This window comes from Taeniopygia guttata, chromosome 7 (genome assembly GCF_048771995.1).
Source record: "Taeniopygia guttata chromosome 7, bTaeGut7.mat, whole genome shotgun sequence".
NCBI classification, from domain to species: domain Eukaryota; kingdom Metazoa; phylum Chordata; class Aves; order Passeriformes; family Estrildidae; genus Taeniopygia; species Taeniopygia guttata.
This window is the reverse complement of record NC_133032.1, coordinates 12885520-12911597: the sequence shown is the minus strand read 5'-3', so window position 1 is coordinate 12911597 and position 26078 is coordinate 12885520. Positions and strand designations below refer to the sequence as shown.

At 37.0% G+C, this 26078-nt stretch overlaps 1 protein-coding gene across 2 annotated transcripts; it reads left to right on the top strand.

Annotated features, from left to right (window-relative positions):
* Positions 1-290: 290 nt before the first annotated feature.
* On the top strand, positions 291-26078 carry IFIH1 (interferon induced with helicase C domain 1). Of its 2 annotated transcripts, XM_030277377.4 has the most exons (16): positions 296-1021; positions 2739-2895; positions 4648-4818; positions 8516-8596; positions 12022-12242; positions 12995-13205; positions 16249-16466; positions 17977-18093; positions 18560-18683; positions 18771-19004; positions 21035-21291; positions 22697-22846; positions 23539-23700; positions 24033-24223; positions 25003-25096; positions 25200-26078. In XM_030277377.4, the coding sequence occupies exons 1-16, from the start codon at positions 572-574 to the stop codon at positions 25380-25382; spliced, it is 3021 nt and encodes a 1006-aa protein (XP_030133237.4). In that variant the 5' UTR covers positions 296-571; the 3' UTR covers positions 25383-26078. The 2 variants fall into 2 exon arrangements, with proteins under 2 accessions (XP_030133238.4, XP_030133237.4); XM_030277378.4 differs by lacking the exon at positions 4648-4818 and having other exon boundaries at positions 291-1021.

The following is a 26078-nucleotide window of genomic DNA, read 5'->3' as shown; positions in this document are numbered from 1 at the left end:
CCAAAATTGAACACAGTAACCCAGACACTCTCAGTTCATCATTTTGCCTAACCTCAGAATCACACTGAGGTTCCCCAAACGCCCATAATGGAAACCTAGACTGCTTCTGAAGCTCAGTGACAGGTACGACATGGGTGAAACCTCATCTCTGGAGAGACCTTCCAACAGCCTCAGGCACCAGCCAAGCGCCCCACTGCTGCCACTGCGTGCCGGGGCAGCAGCCAGCGCCCAAAACTCAGAAACGCTGTCAGCAGCGCTGGAAGTGCGCTCTCATGAGCAGGAAAGTTAAATGTTTCCGTTTATGACTCGGATTTTCAACTCATGCTTACTGTCAAAGGTTTCGTTACTGGCAAAGGTTTCGTTACTGGCAAAGGTTTCGTTTCCAACACCGAGGAGTGGCACTGAGCGGTGCCCGGCGCGGAGCTGCCGCCCGGGCGGGCCGGGCCCTCACGCAGCGCCCCCGCAAGCGAAACCGAAAGCGGCGCCGGTGCTGGGCAGGGCGGGCCGGGCCGGGCCGAGCCGAGCCGAGCCGGGCCAGCGCAGGGCTCGCTGAGGGGCCGCGGTCGCCATCATGGCAGAGGGCACCCGGGACGAGCGGTTCCTGTACATGATCTCCTGCTTCAGGCCGCGGCTGAAGCAGATCATCCAGGCGCAGCCCGTGCTGGACCAGCTCCCCTCGCTGAGCGCGGAGGACAAGGACAGGGTGCGTGCGGCCGCCCTGCAGCGCGGCGCGGCGGCGGGCGCGGAGGAGCTGCTGCGGGCCGTGGAGCGGGGGCCCCGCGGCTGCGGCTGGATCCGCGAGTTCCTGCAGGCGCTGGAGCGCGGCGGCTGCAGCCTGGCCGCCTGCTACGCCAACCCCAGCCTGAGCCAGCTGCCCTCGCCGGCAGAAGAGGCCGAGCACGACCTCTGCGTGCACCTGGTGCAGCTGCTGCACGGCACGCTGGTGGACAGGATGCGCGCCGTGCAGGTGGCCGAGAAGTGCCTGCAGATGGGAATCTTCCAGGACGAGGACGTGGATCGGGTGAGTCTGGGCGCAGGCAGTGCCACAGGCACTGGCCAGCCCCAGGGGCTGTGGGGCAGGTAGGAAGCCACAACTACAAATGGCATAGTAAACGCAAAAACAAAAGGGGAGCTCACAGACTTGAGGGAAAATAGGTAATGGGTCCAGGTAAGCCGATGAAGACTGTTGACAATGGGCCAACAGGTGGGATGCCAGCTAAGAGCCTGGCAAAGAAAATGCCAGAATAGAGGACCAACATTGGACCAAGGCAGTATCTAAGTGGAAGAAATATGTCAGACTTTACTTATCATTTTGCCACAGACCTTAGGCTCAGAAGATCATTGTCTTCTGGCCATTGAACCATACCAGGAAGTAGAGATGGTCTGTTAAGTGCTAAATAATGCTGAGTTAAAATAAAGCAAGATTTTCCATCAGCTTTTTTCCTATAGGTTCACTAAGGACTATCACACTAGGCAGTGACATGAGCAGAAATACCAGTTGGACAAGATCAAGGAAGTGTTTATTCCACTTGGCTAAGAATGGCTTGCCTGGAATGCGAAACCTATTTGAAACTCAAAAAGAATTGATATCCTGAAACAGTGTTAGAACAAATTAAAATAAAAATTGCCATGGCAATAAGGGGAAAACTGGTAAATTAAGGGTGTAGCTACATCACATTTGCACTCTGAGCCTTTGCATCTGCTTTTGAGGTAGTTTTTATGCTCCATCTCAGTTAAATGACTGTAAGATACATAATGTGTTGTCACCATCAGGTGGCAGCAGTGATCAGATGCACCCTAATTAGAAGGGAGCCAGGCATGGTAACACAGCAGGCAGATGCAGAGGCCTCTTAGGAAGCAACTGACTCCATTCCCTGGTAAGAAGTCCTCATGTCCCCCCTGGGTCACCTTTTTGCTGCTGTTTTTTTGCTGGTATTTCCATCAAACCATTTGATACCCTTCACGATCCTGCCAGTTTAAACTCCCAGTGGAGTTTAGGCTTTCCTAATGTCTCCCACTTTCCACACACTTCCTTTTAGTCATGTATCGCTCAGGTGTTCCCACTGCTATGCCTGCCTATTTCCTTGCATCTCGGCATGGGTGATTCTTGAGCCTTGAGAAAACGGCCCTTGAGACTGAACACCTGGCTCAAGCTGCTTTGCACTTGGGGTTTTGTTCCTCATGTGATCAGATGTCAAATTCTGCTTGTGACAGCCTTGGGACGCTGTCGTAGCTTCTTTAAGGGCAATAGCCACTTTCTAGAGGCTCAGCTATTGTATCTTTAAGTGGGAGTTGAGATGATGAAGCCAGAGTTTAAGAAGGGAAATGTTCTTTTTTATGTATGAGGTCATGTTACAGATTAAGTCTGAGCTTTGGTAAACTGTGTGACACCATTTCTCCTTAATCAAGGTTTCCCATTCCCTGAACCAGGCTGAACACCAATTGTTATTCCACAATACTAAGAATTATTATATAGCGGTTACTATTGTAACCATTGTCTAGTACTACCAGTCTCTCTCCAATTAAATTCCAGATCTCATAGGTTTTATATATCCTACCCAAAACCATATGTGATGAACATGAGGTTGGACAAAATTGCAATACTTCTCTTCTGATGAGTGGCAGGTCCACTTTATATCTTTATTTTTCAGTATGCTTGAATAATGACAGGGAAATGCACCTATGCTCAGGCCATTTCTGAAGTCTGAGGGTTGTTTCTGTTTTTTTATTTTTGCCAGATCCACACTGTTACTGACAATCGTGGGAATAGAGATGGTGCAAGGGAGTTACTGAGCAGAATAGTCCAGAAAAAAGATTGGTTCTCTTCTTTTTTGATTGCTCTCCGTGAAACCCAGCATGAAGACCTTGCAGATGATTTAAGTGGAAATACAGGAGGTAATCATCTTATTTCACTGGTACTGATGTGTGGATTTTTAATATATCTTCTTTTTTTCTTTTTGTTCCGTTACTTAAGAAGCAATGCAGGATTCCCACCATATTGTTTTATTGTGACAGTGGGACTAATGCTTTTGATTTCATTGATTTCATTGATAAGTTATGTAGCTTGATAGATTTTTAAATACTAAAAATCCTTATTAAGCAATATGAGAATTATAACAGTGTGGATTTAGTTGCAATTAAACTGAATCTTACTTTTAAAACACATTGGTTTTCAGTGTGATTTTTATAATCATTCATAAAATATACTCTGAAAATTAATTTGAACAAACAAAACAGACTTTACCTGAATTTCTTCTTCAATACAAGTGTTTCCTATACAGAACTGTTTACAAATATTTTTGGCATTTTAAAGTACTTTGCATACTTTAAGACATTCATAAGTCTCAAAACATTATAAGATTTACTAAAAATAATGCAATAAACTAGTAGAGTGGCTACTCCTTTTCATTCCTGTATAATGTTTACAATACTGTAATGTTATCCCAGTGCTCCCCTGTATTCTTAAATATAAAAAAGAAAGCAGTCCCAAATAATTTATCCCTTATTTTTAGTCCCCATATGTTTTCTAAAATTTTAGAGACTAAATTACTTTAACAGATTTTCCATTTAGCAGCTTCAGCCTGCTCACTTGAGGAGCTCACCAGAGCTGTGTCTGTGCTTTTAGTTGCTGCATATGGGTCAGAGTATTAAGATTGAGGTAAGAGGGACATGAAGGTGTCTCTTTCAGCTTTGGACAGGAATCGGATGGTTCTGCCAGACACAGACAGGCAGCTGTGATATTTGAGGATGCAGTAAAAGATGGTTGAGTGTTGCAGTCTGCAGGACAAGACCAACCAAGTCAGAGCCTCAGAAGATCATTTTGAGTGGAACTTGGGTGCTGGGAATAGCTCAGCAGCTATTGTGATCCTAATTTTCATTCTGTGTTGCAGCTGTGTGAGGCTTAAATTCTTGTCTTCACTACTTTGCCATCAGTAAGGTAAACAAAGTAACAAATATACAAATTATTAATATTCTTTTCATATTTTTATTTTCAATTCTTTTCACATTTTGCATTTCTGAATTTTCAGTATAGTGCAGATTATATAAGATGAAACTGAGGATTAATTCAGTTGTTTGATGGACTACTGAATTAATGCATTTATTCCACAATTTCTTTGTAATCTTGGGTGATGTAGACCCCAAAACACACTATACAGACTAATGTGTAAAGCATGAATGGTGTTGTTCTTAAAAGAGCATAAGTAATTTTCCATGTACACAGTCCTGTATGTGTGTAGATATGTAAAGTGTGTGGTTGCAGGAGCTTGTCATAGAGAGGAAACAGCTTCATTGGGCACTGTGATGCTACATTTTGTCATTGCAGCTTGACCCCCTGTGATTTGTTACAATAAAATATGTTGTTATTAGTAAACACCTACACACAGAAATTGAGAACTTAATAAAAATAAATATATTAACCTCTTTAAGTTTAGTTTCTAATTGTAGATTAGTAAATTCTTAGTAGATATTTACATAAAGGTCAAAATTCCAAACTATAACATTTGAGTCAAGACCAAGACCATATGTTATATACTGTCATGTGCCTGATAAATACAGGTTAGTTCTGTGTTCTCTGTGCTCCACACTAAAAGAAATAAAATGTTTTATAGAACTGCCTTAGAATTTCTCTATATTTTCTGGGAACAGAGAGTAAACAAAATGGGATGGAGCAGACTACAAATGAAGAAACAGAAGTTACAAGCCAACCAGGAAACGTCATAGAGGAGAATTTGAAACAGGAAGAAAATGTGGATGATAGTTTCAGCAGTGAGAGCAGTCTGTTGGAAACATCCATAGAAAAGAATTCTGTGGTGTCAGGTTTGTCCACTAACTGGTATTTTGATCTGGTATAAATTAGTACTTTTGAAATATATTTAATACTTTTGATAAAAATATTAATGTTATTAGGTTAATATTTTGTTTCACACATAGTAGGCTTATACTATCCAATGACAACATTGGGTTAACATTGACAGCTCTGTACAGTATTGACTAAGTTTAAGATAAGAGGAATGTTTTTATACCACTAAAACTGCAGCTGTATTAAGTACTTCTGTCTAGAAGGCTGGAAATGCTATAATGAAAAGCATGTTTTTGTTTTGAAAAGTCCTTCAGTGTTGTCCAACAATTATTTTTTCTGTTCATTTTAAGGTTTTTTATTTACAGGCTATCAGCCTTTCTCATGTTACATACATACTCAGAAGTACATTTTTAGTAAAAATGTTTAGGAATGGTTGTGGCCTGTTGTTCATACAGATCCACTCTTAAAAACATGCCTTGGGAGTTGATAATGAGCAACAGCAATTACCAGCAGCAATGCCCAAACACAGCTGTGAACCAGTCTTTCAAACATGCATTGCATGATTCAGGAACCGTGTGTGTTCCAAGTTCACATGGAGCTCAAACAATAGTTATAGCTAAGGTAAATCCTGCCTCAAATTATACTAGTGGGCTTACTCAACCAAAGGAGTAAGACAGCTAAGGCTGCTCTCTTTTTATCAAACATGAATATATTTTTTTTATGGCTCTGAAAAACTGAAGCCTTTCATTGTGCAGCAGTACTAGCCTATTTCTCATTTCACATGATACTAGCAGGATATCACTGCTTTGTAGCAAGTAGTGAATTATTAACTACAGCAAAATTATCAACTTGATTTTCCTGGGTTAGAACATAATTTGGCAGTATAAAGAAGAGGTGCCAAATATTTAATGATAATTCAAAATAGATCACACTGGATTATTCTTTCTGGATAAAGCTAAGGCTCTTATTGAGCCTACTAAGGGTAGGTTTTCATTGCTGTTAGCCAGATCTCCTACTTGCCTCTTGTTGGGTTGAGGATTACAGAAAATTAGATCTATCAGTTATTAACTTGTTAAGTTAAAAAGTTATTCACTTTTTAGCTAATTGTAGCTAAAAAGCTATTGTCTCAGCATAGAACTGAAATTAATAGAGTGGGTGTTAGCAGCTTGGGCAGTTGAGCAGATCTGTTCAGTGGAATGGCTAAGGGGGTACAGAGTACATCTATTCCATCAGTTTGGTTCAGATTGATTTCAGTCGTGTGGAGTATGTGCCTGTAAGTAGTTAGAACAAATCCCATTTGGTTTCAGCAGACAGTTCATTTCTTCTGATCTACACCAGCTCTGTGCTATGAACCAAAGTAGTGTAAGTGGGGACAATTGATGGATTCACTGTAAACACACAGCTGTGAGATGAACCAAAGTAACAGTGTAGATGCAGGGTAACAAGGGCTGCCAGGAGGCAGTGCTGCTTGGAGATTTCTGCAGAGGAGCTGCCTCACTTTCAGCCATCCTCAAGTGCAGTAACCTTTGACATCAATGCACTTGTACACTCAGACTTAACAGCACTCCAGTCTTTTTTTATTTCCTATTTCCATCCTTTCTCATGATTTCATAAGACTGTAATTTTACACCAGGCAGATTAAAATAGAAATGGAACCCAGATTCTACTTCCAAGTGAGCCGGGAACCCACCTAGTTTGTAATTTGATGCTGTCAAGTGTTGTCAGTTTTGCAGTACGCTCCCAGATTCCTTTATGTCTTGAGAAGGACATATTTCAAGAAGAAGGTTTTCGAGTAATTTGAAATTACTGCCATTTGCCTTGTATCTGGAGCTTCCTCTGACACTTTTATTTAGGCAGATGAAACAGAGACAGTCAGAAGGTATGAGAGCAGTAAGGCCATAAAAACAAGTAGAAATAGAACACTTAGCCTAAGAGATAACTAAAGAAAAATTGAGCATGCAAAAACACAGATAAGAAACTTCACACACACAAAATTACACAAAAGCAAGTAAATTCTTGAGGTCGAGGAGGTCAACACTTGGATTAAGTTGCTGCAGTTACCTATATAAGCAACAATTCAAATAATAGCAGCTTTTTCAAGGCTTGCTTTTCATTGCATTCCATTCCATTGTTTCTCTACTTATTTAGTGCTCAGTGTAAAGTGACTGAATATCTTCCTGTGAAGTCTTCCTGTGAAATTCGGAATTACAATGTGCAAGCAGGACTCTAAGGGAAAAGTGACTATATTAGCAAAAGTGGTAAAAACAGATGTTAGAATAATAACTCTTTTATCTTCATTATTTTGGATATGCTTACTGATTTGGTTTTTTTAAAAATCTGTTTTCTTTTAAAATAATTCAAGTAAGTTGCCACAGTTGAAAAAGGAGAATGTTGTTCTGTTCACCTTTCATTTGGAAGATGAATATTTTGCATTTCACATCACCACTGAAGTTTTCTGTTTGAGAGATAATGCATGCTGCACATTGTAATTAAGATAATTGTGTACAAAACACTTTATGGATTCATATTCTCATGATTTTCAGAAGGAAAGATGGGAGACCATATGGAATACACACACAATTTTAATTTTGTCCTCTCTTTCCTATTTTATGTGGATTCCTGCAAAGTGAAAGCAAGAGAGAGCAGTGTTATCTTCATAGATGGGAGTTCCTACTAATGCTACTAATTAGTTTGTCACATGTCTTTGAACATGGTTTGTAACTTGTGAGGTTTTCTTCTTTTTTGTGCCCTTCTGTTGATTGCATTCATTTGTTAGAAAAACTACTAAAACCTGACTCCTAGTGGTAGCTAAGATAGCTTCATAAGTTTACTGAATGCAGACTAGGTTCAATTCCCACCTCACTCACCAAGGCTTTATAGTGTATGTTTTAGGCATTCCTTTCTAGGACACTGTAACTTCCATTCAGTGCTAAATTCTCATTCACAGAAACTAGTTTGCTTTATGAATAATTTTTTGGGGACAATAAGTTGGGAAAAGTATGTATATTAGGATGCAGGATATCCTATATATGCGGGGCCCGGCAGAGGGCGAGCGGAGCGCGGCGATCTCCGCGGCGGGGCCCGAGCGGCGGAGCCCGCGGCATCGCGGCGGCCGCTCCTGCTCTGCTCCGCTCCCGCTCCGCGCGATTCTGTAGCTCATCACTGCTTCTGTTGACTCGGGAACTACGGTTTGCGCTTTTCATGTTATATCAAGAAACTTAAAAAAATAAACAAACAAACAAAAAAATCCAAACAAAGAAAACCATCACAGTTCTGGTTTTCTTTTTGTTCTGCTACAGATGTAGCTCTCATGGCTTGCAGAAAGGGAATGTTCAGTTTGCCAGCAATTTTTTTTTTTCTTTTTTTTGCTTTTCACCTTTCTGGAAAGATACAGTAAAATAGGACTAAAGGGGATTTTGCAGGTGATGATGTCTGCAACCCCTGATTTTAGGCAATAAATCATGACCTTGGTGCTTTACCTCTGCCATGCTATATTAATCTTCCACTCCATATTTTCTTTCATAAGAAAATGAATAATGTTTTTAATATTTTTAATCTCTACCAAAAATAGAGAAAATTAGATCTCAGCCATCCCCACCTGACATTCATCTAACCTACTTTAACAACTTAGGGGGAGAGCAAACAATACACATTTTCCATTAATATTTGTATAGCTATTCTATTATGCTACTTTTCTTTGTGTTTTTTGTTTAGAGTCAGATGTCTCCATAGGAGATGGAGGTGTCAGTAACTCGAATGAAAATCTGGAACAGAGCAGCACAACCAGTGATTCAGGTGCATTTCTCTTCTGTTATTATTTAGTAATTGCAAAGTAAGCTCTGGGGGAAGTACTCTGCGAGTGGGTTAAAATAAAACTCAGTGGAGGGCCTTCTTTCACTGTAAACTCTAGTTCACTGTATTTAGATGCCAGACCTACTCTTTGTTGGAAAACAGATGCCATTTTTAATTGTCTGGACCTAAGTCCTAGCCCCAAAACAGTTGATTTACTGAAATCATCTGAACAGGGCTCTAGACATCATCATTGTACAAACTGGTCAGTGAGGCAGAATGATGAAATCACATAGGCTGAAGGGACTAGAAGTCATCTAGTGCAATCACCTGGACAGATATTCATAATGCTGCCACACAGACATGTTTCTTTTGCTCTCAGAGAGAAGCTAGATTGTGCCTGACCCCCACATAGGGTGAGAGGGAATAGTAATGTTTTAGAGGCTGTGAAAGAGCAGAAGCATCTTCTGGGTACCTGCAGAACAATAATGAAGGTCCTCTTTGGACCCAAGTACTTTAGTAGCCTTATTTGTAAAAGCAATCTAAGCAATGGATATTGGTATCTGAAGATCTTTTTGGATCTCACATGTAACATATGTGCATGTTCTAAATACAGTTTAAAACTAGATATTGGACTGTATTTAAATGATACGTAGCAGACAGGTATTATCTTGCTATGTATGAAGTCTGACCCAAACTATACACTGCTATTGTAAAAGTATCCCAGTACTTTTTTTGTCTTTTTTTTTTCCTTCAAACCTCAGGCAAAAGAAATTTGGAGTTGTCCACCATGGTGATCAGCCTGTTTACCTATATAGAATTCAAGAACTGCTTTTTGGAATGTAGCCTTTATAACATGTATGCTGGGACTATGTCTTGTACAAGGACTAGAAAAAAAAAATCTGAACACCTTTCAAGCCAACTGGGCCAAATAAACCTACTATTACATCATTAAGGTCACTGTAAATGTTATGTATCCCATGCCTGCCAAGTGTTTATTATAAATACTTTTAAAATAGTTTCAAGCTTTTGAAGTATTAGAATCCACATATTTTGTAAGTACACAGAACATTCAGGATAGCTCAGATCTAAATTGCTACACTACATCTAAGATTATAGTCTGTGTGTTGCTAAATCCGAAGAATTTATTTTGCACTTCTTTAGCAACTGAGGACGCTCATCAGTCACATTGTATTTTTTGACTCACTCTGTCACATGAAATGTCTGGGCATGGGAACTTCCCTGCTCTGTGGACAGGCTGGCACACTGTATCAATTGCTCAGGCTGAGCCAGGCTCATGACATTTGGCAGCACATATGTATGTATGGCCTCATCCTTTAAGAATCCTGAAGTGTCTCTCCAATTGTCTGTCCAATTAAGCAAATTGGGCATTTGCTGTGTCCAGTAATCCAGGAAAAAAAAAAAAAAAAAAAAAAAAAAAAAAAAAAAACCAACCAAACACTGCAGTTTTGTGAAGAATGGAGAACAGATTTTTTCACAGTGTTTATTTCCTATATGTGCTGTATACATGTGGCTTTAAAAACAACTAGTTTAAAAGTTTTTAGTCCATGCTTTTTAGTCATGTATAGTAAACTCAGTGAGAGTAATAATGAGAAAAAAAATGCAAGAAGATGCAAATGCACTATTAATGGATTTTATAATTTGAAATTTTGCAGTAAGGCTGTTGTATTAACAAAGATGTTTGGATGGTGTTGTTACACAATGACATGATGTGGATTTTAATACAAAGAATCATGCCGATTCAGCTGCATTTTTACGTGCAAGGTTCATTTCACATTTTAAAATTGTGTAGGTAGGACAACAGAATAATTATCATGTTTCTTTTAGCCCAGAGCAGCAATTTAATGCAGACAACTTCCCTAATGTTATAATGTGCATGATGAAAAATCTTTAGGTATTTAATTCTTTAATCTGTGAAAAGATTCCTGTATTAGCCTTTATCTAAACAAGGGCTGAAGAAGCTAGGAGAGAGCTAAGTTAAATATTTTTCAGGCCTGGTCTGTTAATTGAGGATGTTAAGGAACTGAAATTTAACCAAACAGATGGGTGATAAAGTGCTAGTTTCAATATGATTGAGCTATTGAATTTAGCCAACCAGAAAGCAAACAATGTTCTTCCTCAAAAGAGAGTAGTAGAAGTCAGATTAAGTAACAGCAAGTACTCTCTGGTGCAAATGTCCCTGTGTCCAGGTAGCACTGCACTCACACTAAAAGGCAAAACAAGCAAAAAACACTTTAGAATGGCATTCAGATGTTTCCATCAGCAGTGTTTTATCAAGCTTCATTACTTTTTGTTAGTTTAATTTTATTTAATGGAATCAGGAATACTAGAAAAATATACTTACTTTGTGTGTAATGTATCAGTGATAATAAAATCCTCATGATTCTGCATTGAATGATATCATCAGGAAACAAAACTACGGTTTTTCTCCCCTCATTTTTAATCTAGTACAATGAATTTGTACATTTTCTTCAAGGAGGGCAGTTAATACTTGAAGAGTTATCTAAACTTATTTGTAGGGAAAAAAACCCATGAAAACTCAATTGAAATAAATCCTTCTGATATTAAGATATATATACATAAGTTCTGACTCCCTAAATATATGTAAACTCTGAGACTTGATGTGCATTTCTTACTGCTCAAAATAATTCAACAGCATTTTTCTTTCACTTTTATGTTTAGAACATTGTTTCTTTTGTGAGCCATAGAGCTAAACTCTACCATTGCACTTCCAATAAGAGATTGAAGGCTTTGGCCTTAGGTGGCAGATGTATGTGGCTTTCTAATGAACATCCAATTGCATTATGTATGTGTCAGGCTAAGAAGCAATGTAATCTACCATGAGTAGGTGTGATACATTCTGCAGTTAGCTCCATCTTGTATGGGCAATTGAATTTTCTTATCTATTTGGTCTTTATATTTTATAACTCCCTTGACCATTTTTAAGTATTCCATATATTTTTTCTTTCTATGGTTCCATTTTTCATTCTCTGGGAAGTATTTAAAAAGGTAACTCCTTTGTAACCAAATAAATTTCAGTGTCGGTGAAGGAGAACATCACAGAAGCTTGGCTAAGTTATAAATAGTGCAGCTCCAAACACACCCTTTGTTGGTCCCAGTGCTACTGAACTGTATTATTTGAATTTATACCTAATAGCAATCATTTCAACATAGATGAGTGAAACTGTTCTGTGGCTTATTCCACCTGCCCTGAGTGGTGACTGAATGGGAGCAGTTCTGATCCAGAGTTGCACAGGTCCTCAGAGCAACCTTGTCTATACTAGTGTGCTGTTTCTATTCAGAAGATGCTTCTGATAGTAAATTAATATTTTTCCCTTTGACATTTTTTCACTCCTCTGATACATGTTCTGTGCCTCCTGTTTGAAACTTATACTTTGTTTTACCCTTAGATGAAGATGAAGTGGAGAGGAGAGCCTCACCTGAGCCAGATCTGACCCTGAGAGATTACCAGATGGAAGTGGCAAAGCCAGCATTGAATGGGGACAATATTATAATATGTCTCCCTACAGGCAGTGGTAAAACCAGAGTGGCAGTTTACATTACCAAAGATCACTTGGATAAGAAGAAAAGAGCATCAGAGCCTGGAAAAGTCATAGTACTTGTTAATAAGGTAAGTTGGTCCATTTCTTAAAGAATAATATTTTTCAAACATCATGCATTGTTAATAAAGACATTGTAAAATTAATATAAACACAATTCTCAACTTCTCCAGGTGTATTGTGTTTAGAGACATACAGGTCTAGACTATCATCTCCATTGCACCATCAACCTCGTGCAAGCACAAATTATGTTCGTGTACTCCAGTGAAAGTGCAAATTTAGATGTGCTGTAATAACCATATTATTGGGAAAAGCACAATTTCATTTTGTAATGAATTTTGAAAAATAAAAATACTTTTCACATTCTGTGTTTCAATTTGTTAATGAAGGCCACCTAATGAGTCTCACAGTAGTTAAGGAATGTTTTTTCAGATTTTCTGATAATTGCTGTAATTTCTGCAGTTAATTTAGCACATACAAATTAATCTTCTATTGTAATATTAAAATATAGAAATACATTAAAGAATTTTATTGAAATTATAAACAGTATTCATATCCTCTTATAAGATAAATATGAAAGCAGTTTATAAGCTCAGTTAAATGGCCGGAGCATGCATGGTTTGTTCTTTCTTTCAAAGGCTCAGTTAAGCCAAAGTTCTTGGGACAAAAAGATTTCACAGGAGAGGTTTCAGGGGGCAAATTGGTTTGGGGATTTTTGCTGCTTAATTTTATTTTGTGCATCTAACAACATTTGTGGCAAACAGGCATGTGTTTTTAAACTTGTGTTTAATATATTTTAAATTATTTGAAAACTTTTGTTCAGGTTCCACTGGTAGAACAGCATTTAAAAACAGAGTTTAGTCCATTCCTGAAACGTTGGTATCAGGTTATTGGTTTAAGTGGTGATTCTCAGCTGAAAATCTCATTTCCTGAAGTTGTCAGAAGAAATGATGTCATCATCAGTACAGCACAGATCCTTGAGAACTCACTTTTAAATGCATCCAAGGAAGATGAAGAAAGTGTCCACTTATCAGGCAAGTATTTTATTCTGAAATTTTTACAGAGGGTATAAAAGTATGTCCTCTATTCTGGAAAATTGCAGAGTAAAAACGTGCCGCATTCAATAGGATTTTTTTCAATTTACTCATTTTATAAATACAAGCTGTAGTCAAAATCAGATCTCAATTAATAAGCATGCAGGCCAAAATTAGACTCTGTGGTAATTTGTACTAAATACTTGTTATGCTTCCTATTTTATCTAAATGAATTCTTAAGCACAACTTTTTGCAAATTCAGTTGTACTGATTCCACTTTCCAAGCTTGGTAGAGCATTGAGTCATATCACATAGAAGCCATATACAGGATGAGAAAAAAAAAACTATTAAAACTCAAATGCACTTGATAGTTTGAGAAGTACAGTGGAACACAAGATAAAAGCCAATCTGTTGTGAAAGTTATATTCTTTAAACCCTTGTAATTTTGCTAATATATAGTGATATGGTGGCTTATAACTGTCTCTCTGAGCTCAGCAGATATAATGGTTTCCTACAATACATGAAGGAAGTTGAAGAAAGCAAAAGATAAAGAAGGCAAGATTGTTTTCCCAGAATACAGAAGTGGCAGGTATCTGTGGGAGATCAGAAAGGAAATAGTATTATCTGTCAGTGAGGTACAAATAGAACAGCCCATGAGGTCAGCTCCCGGGCCTGGGCTGCAGTGATCTTCCTCTGTGAGATGCTAGTTTCTCCCTCTATTTGCCTGCAAACAACTCCTTTTCAGATGATGAGGGATGTAGGGGAGAGCTGTGATATTTAAAATGATGGCCTTGAGATAAAAGTATTGGTCTGGGTGTCACAGAGACAGCAGAGAAACCTGAGGGGTTGGTCTGTGTCTGTCAGTGCCTAGTGCTGACTGGGGTACTGCTTGATCCAAACTGACTCCTGCAGAGCCACTTGGGTACCTCGGAATTGCATTCCCCCCTTCAGAATGCCTTGTTATTAACCTAGGCAGAGTACCAGCATTTTTCTTATACTTATTTCCTCTCCACTATATCTAAGTTAATAAACTTTCCTACATCTGAATAATTTTGGAATGCAGTATGGAGGCATCTGAACATTTCTACTGGAACTGCTGGCCTGTTTCAAATTGGGCTGAGTCCCAACCAGATTGTGTAATGAAGTGGGTTGAATGGGTTTCACACTTTGTGAAGTTTCCTTCATAAGGAGCTACATTTTTTCCAGAACTCAGGCTGCCCTGCACCTCGGGGTTTTTTTTCCTGTGCTATTACACCTGTGCTCGTAGGTTCAGCTGGACCAAAGCCAAGCAAGCATGAACACAGCCAGCTCCATTTCTATGCCTGTGACTTGGTTAACTCTCAGCCTTTATAAATCATCCTAATTAGTTACAAGTTTTTCCCCAGATTTCTGTGCGTACTTTTTTCATCTGTTTCCACAGAGGTCTGCATTACACGTAACATGGAATTCCAGCCTCAGTGAAATGGAGGGGACTCTCTTAATTGCATTTTATCAAATGTTTACTCTCTTTACCAAGGGCTTAAATCATTGTATGGACTTTCTAAAAGCTGTGTATCCTATCCCTTCCTTAGTAGAAGAAACACCTCCCTTCTGGTAGGTTAGTTTCTACACAAGTAGTTATAGAATATGCGTGATGGAGATGATGGTCAAAATCAAAGGGAGCAAGTTCATGTTAGCAGAATAACTGAGAAACTACCATCACTGCTGCTAAAATATTGCAATGTGTAGAAATCTTGGAAATAAATAATAATTTAGATTTGAAACTACATCACTCCTGTCCAAACTGGCTTCCTGAACTGTGAAGGCAGTCAGTTTTCCTCAGTGACATGGAGCACTGGCTTACTTTCCAAGCAGAAGTATTTAATGTAGCCTTTTTCATATAACTTCCCTTGTTTAGTCTCTGTCTTTCTTTAGGTTCTAAATCAGCTGAGACTGATTGAACTCTCTGTTAATTTCCAACTTGTGCTGCCAGTTGTTGAAAACTGACTTGTAGTGGTGTAACAATTTGATCACATCAATACGTTTACACATCAATGTGTAAACAAGACCGTGGAAATTGTCCATATAAAAAAATATAAGAGTTTAACCCTGATCATTTCAGTGATCTTCTTTACAGTCATATCCACAAACTGACGTTGAATTGTTGGAAACAATGTAAAATTAGTTACTGGCTAGCTACAGAAGGACTGGGAGCTCCATGAACCAGTTTTGCTGCTAGAGAAACAAAAATGTTCTTGAATCTTTCAGCTCAGAACCTTGAAATAAATGTCACTGACTGCATGTGCATAAAGATTAAAGATATATTTTCTATATCTTTTGAGAAATTTGAAATAAAAAATAATTTTATTTTTCTTTCATGTATAGTATATGGTTTGCATGTGAATATACCCTGACCAAAAAGCATGTAATACCTGTCTGAATTTCCATCGGTTTCCTCCGCTACAAAAGAGAGATGAGCAGTTGTGCTCCCACTAATCTGTTTGTTTTTTCCAATAACACATCCATAAAGTAATATAAATCTTTTAACTGGACACTAATAGGGAGGAAATCTATGTGTTGCTACAAAATGGAAGCGTATTTTGACCACAATGAGCCTTTCAAGAATGTCTGAAAGGCTTCTAACATATTCTGTGTATTCTCAAATGCAAACAATATGTAGTTTGTCAGACACAGTTATGGATATGAAAGATAGTATTGAGTTCAACTATGATATATTCTTACCACTGGTAAGATATGAGAAATATGTCTCTGAAATTCTTTATATAATCAGATTGTTTTTGCAAAAATGTAAAGTCTTCTTTTCCATTACATGACATGTAAAACTACTTGGCACATCAGGACTGTAGCAAAGGTTTCAAAGTCCATTAAATATATTCAGCATCCATCCACACCTTCCTCCACTACTTCAATTTCCTAGTACATTAGCCCTCAGACAAACTGATGGGTTCTTTTCAACACCAGCCTTACCTGTTACAAGATTTAGTCACACAAATTCTGCATTTGAAATAGAATTATTCACTTTAGGAGTATTTTTTTTTTCCAGATTTTTCCCTCATCATCATCGATGAGTGTCATCACACTCAAAAGGAAGGTGTCTACAATAATATAATGAGACGTTACTTAAAAGAAAAGATGAAGAACAGGAAGCTGGCAAAGGAAAACAAACCACTGATCCCACAGCCTCAGATTCTGGGACTTACAGCCTCACCTGGTGTAGGAGGTGCAACATCCTACTCAAAAGCTGAAGAGCATATTCTGAAAGTAAATAGCCCTAACACTTACAAACCATCAAAAGGATATTGTCTTGTTTAAGTAAAACTTTTGAAATCAGTTTTAGGCTCCAAATGGACAATCTGATTTTTTTTTTCTTGTGTACATGGAAGTTCAGCTCATAACCATTAAAAAATAATGGAAATCCTTACACAAATAAAGGTTACTTTGCAGGAGGAGTAGGGTTACTGAAAAGAGAAGTTAAATTATTGCCTCACTTGAAAAAAATTTCCAAGTTAAGATCAGAGACAGGAAATCCACAATGTAGTACAATTTTATGGTTACTGAAAGTCTTATTGCTCCATTGATGGCTTATAATTTACTGTGTATTCCTAAATAGTAGAGACATAATGTATTTTATATCTGTATTTCTAGAGTGACTAAGATAAGCATTTTTATGTCAAAAAATGAAAAATAATGTTGAATACTTAAAGCAGAAACCACTTGTGAGATACAGGTAGCATACAAATGTGTTTTGTTTTTTTCAGTTAGAGTTACTCATTGAGGTTGCACAAACACCTAGCTAAAGATAGTCTGTTAAATTCTATACCTAAAGAAACTATATTTAACTAGAAATTAAATGGTTTTGCATTAGTAGTAGAGAACTCTAATTTAGCCCAGTACTGCAGTCAAAAGTCCTGACTAGTAAATTCTGTTCTAGTCTCCTGACTAGAACAGAACATGATATTGAATAAGTGAGGCCTGCAAGAATGTTTTATGCTGTATTGAAGTAGAAAGAATTGCAAAGAATTTTGACACAAAAACTTGCTGGCAATGGAAAAAGCAGAAAATTCCTTTTCATCAGCTCTGAATTCCTAGTGATAGGATTCTGGGATTTGTATCTGAATCTGTAATCTGAATATGCAAGCTGAAATATACAACTACCACTGACTACATTAAAAAGATCACCTGTCAGTCTTCCTTTACTGTTTTCTCTGCTCCGAATAATGTTATGGTTTCCCTTATTACTTAATGACATACACATAATTTCTCCTTGAAAAATGACAAAAGCAGAAAAGTCCAGTTCAGTTGTGCACTTAGCATAGAAATTCTCTGTCTTCCTGTTCCAGGAAAGATTATCTCAAATTTTTTTTCTACTCCTATAACAGCTCTTACTTTTATGATGAATTCCTAGTATTTATTTTATTTTTTTCTATTTCACCATTATTTTTATTTATTTTGTACTCCAAAATCTATTCTTCCAAAGTACTGATGATATATTTTCCTTCTCAAAATACTTGGTTTGCATCCTGATCTACAAGTTTTTTTCCTGTGTGCAAGGATCAGTTCTGGCCTAAAAAGTAACTTGTGCAGTTTATCTCAAATGTTTTTCAAAGACCTGGACTTTCATGTGGTGATACTGCCTTTATCCAATTTTTATGGAAGAAAGTCAAGTTATATAAATGTCAATATCTAAATAAGAAGTTCTTTTGCATTAATTCAGTTTTCATGTGAAACAATTCATTCAATATTAAATAAATAACATTTTGTTTTCTCCCAGATCTGTGCCAATCTTGATGCATGTAGAATTATGACTGTTGAGGAGCATGCCTCCCAGCTAAAGAATCAAGTGAAGGAACCATCTAAGAAGACTGTGATTGCAGATGACAAAAAAAGGGTATGTTTTTTTCAAAATATATCCTCAGTATTAAAGTTATATTTCCCTTTAAAAATGTCTTGTATGGTATCAAAAACTTTTGCCTGATACTCTTTTTCTATAGACTTGATGATCCAGAGTGCTAATTTGAATGTTGTTGCTTTCCTGTTTCAAAAAGCATCAGTAAAGTCAAATAGAACTAAAATTTACTTATATCAGTTGTATTTTGAGTTATGTATTCAAAAGGCCTTCTAAAGCTGAAAGTAAAAGTCACTATTGAAGTGATGATACTTCATTTTTTTTTAAAAGTACTATTTCCTAGTATAATTTTTGTAATATTCTGAACTGTATATTTCCATATCACTAAGCACACTTAACAGCCTTTCTTCTTTAATTTAAATTTTAAAAAATTATTCAATGTGATACTAGCCAATGTTTTTGTCACCAGAAGATGGTTGCTTACTTTGCCTAATCAAATTATTTCTAGGATCCATTTAAAGAGAAAATTACTGAGATCATGACAGAAATACAAAACTATTGCCAGCTGCATCCAAAGACTGAGTTTGGAACTCAGACATATGAACAGTGGGTGATCAGAGAAGAGAAAAGAGGTAACTGCAAAGCAAATGTACCCCAGATTTGGATTTCATTGCGTCGTTCTATACTAAGACTTTTTTTGCATTTTTGTTCCCTTCTAGCTGCAAAAGCAGAAAAACGCAGGGAACGTGTCTGTGCAGAGCATTTGAAGAAATACAATGATGCTCTCCAGATAAATGACACCATCCGAATGGTGGATGCCTACAATCTCCTAAATAACTTTTATAAAGAGGAGAAAAGTAAGAAGACAGTAAGGAGTGATGATGATGATGATGATAAACCAGCAGTATCAAAGCAGGATGAAACAGATGAATTTCTAATAGGCTTATTTCATGGTGAGTTTGAAATACATTGTGATACTTAATATTTGAAATCCATAATTCTGCACTAAAATGGTTTGCATGGGCCCATTAGTTATTGCATCCTAGAGACTGCTATGTTGTTTATTATCACAGCACTTTGATATCCCACTTCCCACAGTTTTGAATCCATTAAGCAACATCATAGTGGGATCATGTCATAATATGTAATAATGGTTCTTCAGCTCCCACCTAAAGGCACCTTTATTTTTGCTTCCAGTAAGGAAAAACTGTTTTCTGCTTTTATCCAGTGAAGTGTCTGAGGACACTCTTAACAGATACATAAAATACATATTTCAGTAGTTACTCTTGGGGGGCAAAAGGTTGAGCAAATGGAATACAAAAGTAATGAAATAATGAGTTCTTAACCAACCCTTTCTGCCAAAGTTTGTTTGTCTATATAATGAGAAAGGAGAGTGCTGACTTTGAGTTAGTTTCAGGAAAAGAACGTTTAGTTAGAGAATTAAACAAAAGATCAAACTGCAAAGACCAAAGTTAGTTGCTTTTTTTCAGATCAGTCTTGGAACTAGGATTCATTCATGAAACATTTTTACTCAGTTTTTTTCCCTTTACTGCCTTTGTAATGAGAAAGAGCTAGACAAGTTTGCTCCTATCACCCATGGCTCTTGGGTGGTGCAAACGAAAACAGATTATACTGCAGAGTGTGACCCAGCTTCATGTATCCAATGAACTAAAAATTTTTCTCGCTATCATTGAGAAATGAAAAAAAAAAGAATGAAAACTCTAGGTTAGATAATGTCAGCATGGTTTTAATGAGTCTTCATACATGTCTATTCCCCCTTGTTTAGATTTTCAGTAGTGAGCTGTTGCTGAGAACCAAAAATTTAAACCAACTAAAAATGAAACTCAGTGTCATTAGTATAATTTCTAGTTGCTTTTATTTCTGCAGGTAAATGAAGTGCAAAGAACCTGTCAATGAAAAATAAATTCCATTTTGTTAGGATTTCACCACTGAGAGTGTTAGGAGAAATAGAAGAAAATCTAAAATTTCTCAGCATTGAGAGCAGAATTCATCTTTAGGTGATAAACGCCCTGGGGCCCTTAGTGTAGATTTAACTAAGGTGGGAAACTGTGGGAGTTTGTTACATTTATCTACTTTTTGTATGTTTTTCTATGATTGATTACATTCTAAAATATGAATAAGACTAGTCATAAAGTCACTGTCTAGGTGGAGTAGCAGTTTGTGGTACATTGACTATGATTGCCTTGGATTAGGTACTCTGCAATTGTCTGCACGGGGTCATGACATCAGAGTGTACTAACACACACAGTCCCTGCCTTGAAGTGTTCTGGTGTTTGATAATCATCTGATAATGACATAGGTTTTTAAATATTAGAAGTTTTTTTTAAAATGTAAAACCTCTGATGAATCCTCCCTCCTTCTGGTCAATAGAGTCAGTTGAAAAGAGTCATTCATTTGATGGTTCACTGAGTGCATTGAAATGTCTTAGACCTGCAGTATCAATAACAACATGCCCATGCTGGAGTCTACTGCACTGCATGTTTCTAGTGAGGATTCCTACTTTAATTCATGTCTCATGGACAATTTATGTCTACATTTATAAAAACATTACCAGCTCTGAGGCTGTGCATATTAATCTGTTTCTCCTTGTAAGACTTTTGTTCTGTGATTTTAAAATAGTTTTGTAAATATTACAAGCTGTGATTTAGCTCTTTATTACAGTGCATTTGACTCTATACTAACTTTGTGTGTATAGGCAGGTTTTTTCCTTTGGCTTATTCTCACCATGAAATATAGGCAAAGTGTATGATAATGGTGATTTCTTTTGGTTGATTAGTGTGTTTTTAGAGACTATAAACGCACTTCAAAAATAATTCATATGCCACAGCTCTTCAAACTGAGTGTGAATTAGCCATGCTGGGAGAATTATATAGAAAGTTGTTCTTTGCTTTGTAGGTTTTGGGGTTTATTTTGTTTCGGACTGTTGTTACATTTTCTTAATTTACATCTCTTCTTTTTAAAGCAAAAAAGAAACAGCTGAAAGAGTTGACTAGAAAACCAGAAAATGAAAATGAGAAGCTCATGAAGTTGAGAAATACTTTAATGGAGGAGTTCACAAAGACTGAGGAACCTCGAGGAATCGTATTCACAAAGACTCGTCTAAGTGCCTTTGCTCTTTTCCAGTGGATTAAGGACAACCCAAAATTTGAAGAAGTGGGAATCAAGGCCCATTATCTTATTGGCTCTGGACATAAGAGTGAAATGAAGCCCATGACTCAGGTATAGAACCATGCATGTCAACATTACCTCTTGTACATGATTTTGGAAAACAGCTTGTCTTAGTATTAGGCCAGTGAAATGAAGTCCGGAGCCCAGAGTTCTGGTTTCATACCTGCCAGCAACTTATCTTCATAAAGATATGTAAATAATAATGTTGGAATAATTTTATTTTCACAAGTAACAAGCTTTTTTGGTTTTGGATTCTATGGCAATAGTAGTAGGCAGCATCTGTTGCCTAGAGAAGTGTATAGTCAAAAAGGACCCAAGTTGTAGCAGGGCATGGGAAGCAAAAGTAAACAAAATGGAAAGAGGAAAAACACAATTAAATGAGTTTATTCTTATCAGGAAAACTGTAATTCACATTATATTTTAGCTGCTGAATTAAAAAATAACACTACAAAGGAGATTATTCCTGTCTTTTGGTAGTATCACTGCTTAATTCAAATTACACCAATGTATATGCATGCTTCACACTGACACATAACCATTGACAAAATTGATACCAAAAATATTACAAATGATCACTTAGTTGTGTCCATCTTGTACCATTATGTTGATTTCATACATCACATCTCTCTGGTATACTTGCACTTAAGATATTTTCAAATCAAAGTACTTCACATCTCTTCTGTTCTGGTCTTTACTCCCCATACCAGCATTTAATCAAAAATGGTGTGTTTTAATGCTGGGCAGAGTCCATTTTCTTATGCTGCGCTGAGTTTCAAGGAAAAAAGTTCTCTCAAAAAATTCTCTCCAAAAGTTGCTGGAATTCTATCAAACTTCAAATTTAATTTCTGTGGCACATTGCACAAACAAAACAATAGCATCTGGATTTTGAAAGTGAATATAGGAAATAGCAAGTTTTTTTTTCCTCTGCTCAAGCTGGTGACAAACACCCAGTTGATTCAGAAGTCTGTGATTTAGATATTTTCTTTTTTAAGTGTATCGTTGTTTTTTTTGATCACCAGAGTTATGGTCTCCATTTCTTATGGGGAATTTTAAGTGCTTTAGAACTAGGGCTGGAAGTCTTTATTTTAATCAGAAATTACTGAAGTGATAGAAATCCCGTCCTATGAGTAAGTACTTAAAAAAATTCAAAACAATAGAATACCTCTATTAGCAAATCTTCTAGTACCTGTGACATAGGCTACGAAGTTCCAAGCCCAATTACCATAAAAGGATTGTCTTCTGCTCCCTCCTCACACAAAATACAGTGCTGAACTCCTGTTATATTCAATAGAAACTCCCATCTTTTGCAGGATGCTTAAATGAAGTTGTTAAAGCCGCTTGATGTTTGGCACTCAGCTCAGAAATGATGGGACTGTAATTCCTGAAACTCACTAATTGGAAGAAACTGGTAACAGAAACTAATACTGAAAATTAATTTGATGATTTTCATTTACAGAATGAGCAAAGGGAAGTAATTGATAAATTTCGATGTGGAAATGTAAATTTACTAATTGCTACTACTGTAGCTGAGGAAGGCCTGGACATCAAAGAGTGTAACATCGTTATTCGCTATGGCCTCGTCACCAATGAAATTGCCATGGTGCAGGTATGAGTTTTCTGCATACGTAACTTATTTTAATAATGCTTTTCTTTTTGCAGTGGAGAAATGGTGAATCATATACCTGACATTTGGAAATAATTTTTAAATACTTGAATGCTAAAAGAGAAAATGTTCTTGCAGCAAGGTTAATTTCCAATTTCTATCCTCAGTCCGTATGCGATATAAACTTTGCCTCTCTGTAATGGTGTAGCATGTGTTCAGAGTTCTACAAAACATTTAGTAGAAGAGATACCTGAATATGATCATCAGACCAGTTGATACAGGAGGCATTTGTACCACCATTGTATGGACACCACACCATCATCAGCTAAAGAGAGATTATTACATATCAGAATATCAGTTTAATACATGCTCTCATTTAACTTGTGAACATAAGTATTTATATATTTAATATTTAAATACATGCTTATATTTTGGCAACAAAATAGACAGTTTTGGCATTGCAAAACATGCAAATCATGAATCTCCTGAACAGTTCTCACAGGTATCATGGATGATACTACAGAAATAGTATATGTTATCCACTGATTCATCTGTCTGAGTTAAATGGAAAAGGCTGCACTCTGGGGATATTGCATATTGAATAGTGCATGTCTTCCATTATAAAACTAGGAAAAATTGTTGTGTGATGTAATAGGGAGTATTTTGATGTTTATTTTTGTTCTTGCAAATTACAGGCTCGTGGTAGAGCTCGGGCTGATGAAAGCACCTATGCTCTTGTTGTTTCAAGTGACTCAGGGGCTGTTGAACGTGAAAGTGTTAATATTTATCGTGAGAAAATGATGTATAAGGCTATTCAGCGTGTCCAGAAGATGCCACAGGAAGAGTATTTAAATAAGGTATTTACTGCAATTCTGCATTTTCCCTTTAAAGAAAACTGATTTATATTGTATGACATGCTTTCTATTTGAAATCTGCTTAGAGGAGAATAACTTAAAATAATACTAGTTACTACATATGGCTTTGAATTCTTTTGCCAATATTTGTTTTATAATTTGTTTTCTTGTCCTTTTGAAAAGTCTGGTTTTCTGTTGGTAAGAAGAAAACACACAAGCAAGGGAAAATTGACTAGAAGTCATGTTGACAGTGAACTCAGTAAAGTAACTGAGAAAGAAAACTCTAACTGTCATTCCAGCAGAATGTTAGAGTGCTCTTACTGATCTGTTTCTAGATTCATAATTTCCAGTTGCAAAGTATAGTGGAAAAACAAATGAAGGTGATGAGAGATCAGCGCAAGACATACAAGAAAAATCCTTCACTAATAAAATTCTTATGCAAAAATTGCTCCAAGTCGATATGTTCTGGAGAAGACATACAAGTTATTGAAGACATGCATCATGTTAGTGTGAAAAAAGATTTCCAGTAAGTGTTTATGAACTACTCTATCTCTTTCAGGCAGAAACAGATTTTCTTTTCATCGAGGCTGTAACAGGGCCTGTAACCCTCTAGGCCCTGTGAGAAAAAAATAGATTGTTCCAATATTGTTGGGTCCTAGGCTCTATGGAGTTTACAGTTAAGGAGCTTGAACAAAATGTTTGTTCTTATTCCTAATTTCAAAGTGAATTGAGTTTAAGACTCCAAAAAAAAAAAAAAAAAAGCAACTTCTGTGGTACTATAAACTAGGTCACTTACTATGTAGTATGGTATGTATTCCTTTCTGCACAGGCTAATAGTAACTTTCAGGATCAAGTACTCCCTAAATAAATGATTCAAGAATGTACACATATTCTGCAGGTCTGCATAGTCAGAACCAAATGATTCTGTTAAGGGTTAAGGTTGAACTACAGGGAATAAAAAGAAAGCCTTTAATTTTCAGGTATTATTTTGTTGACAGTTCCATGGCACCTGAAAAAACAAGATAGTTCTGCCTGTTATTAGAACAAGAGCCTGCTGCTCCCACTTTAAGATGTGTGAGGGCAGATGCAGCTCCTGAAATGCAATGAAGAGGGACATGGAGTACATGTGTATTTCATTATTACTTAGGAGCATGAAGCATGACCTTGCATTTTTGCAAACAGTCAGAGAGTCTATGACTTTTTAAGTTTCATATCTGATTTCAGCAGTCTTACTCACTGTTTATATATGTCTGTATGTAACATGGAATGACCAATGGATTCTGATGGGTGCTGTCTGTTTTTCAGAAGTCTTTATCATATAAGAGAAAACAAAGCACTGCAAGATAAGCATGCTGATAACCAGACAAATGGGGAAATTATATGCAAAGACTGTGGACAAGTGAGGAACATCTTATTTTCATACTCTTCTTGTTGTCTGTATTTGTTTCTGTATAGTGGTCTTGTCTTATTTTATCTGAAATGCGATTTCCTTCTATTTGCAGGCTTGGGGAAATATGATGGTTCACCGAGGTCTTGACCTGCCTTGTCTAAAGATTAGAAATTTTGTGGTTGTGTTTGCAGACAAGAAAACAACAAATGATATTTTTAAGAAATGGGGAGACCTGCCCATTAGGTTTCCTAGTTTTGATTATGCAACTCATTGTCCTTCAAGTGACGAAGATTAAGGACTTGGAATGAAAATAAAAGCCCTTTTCAGCTTCTCTTTGTTGATCAGAAGCTCCTGTGTCCCATAGAGAATGCTGCATTATAAGCACTGTGAAAGCTCCTGGACATAAGGCAACTGTCTTGAAGACAAAAAGCGAAACAAGAAAGGAGAAGGACAAAGTCACACAGCTGCTATCTCCACTCTGATTTTTACTCCTGGACAAAGATGGCAAATGCATTGTAGTCATATGTATTTATGGAACAAACTTCTGTCTCTTTTCACTACAGAATGACAACATTGTCCAAAGCATATTAGATGACCTGTTGTCTTTCCCAGAACATTGAAAAGAGACCTTAAGATATACCATGGTCATTATTTTCTTCATGCTGTAACCATTTTGAAGATAAAGTATCTCAAAAGAGAAGCCACATAAAGAAGATATTACCCATTATTTCTGAATCACTGTTGCTACGTCAGTGTTTCATGATTGAATTCCTCCCTTCATATAGCTGAAAGCTCACACACTTTGACAAGACTAAAATTAGGTTTCCCTTAGAAGACATTTCAAGAATCAAGCTCTTAACATGAAATTGATTATTTTAGTGTCCAAGATGCACATTGCCAAAGTGACTGTGTGTCAGTTTCATAGGATTGTTAGCCTGGCTACATAATGAGGTCTGTATTTTTTTCAATAAATTGCTATAACTAACTTTTA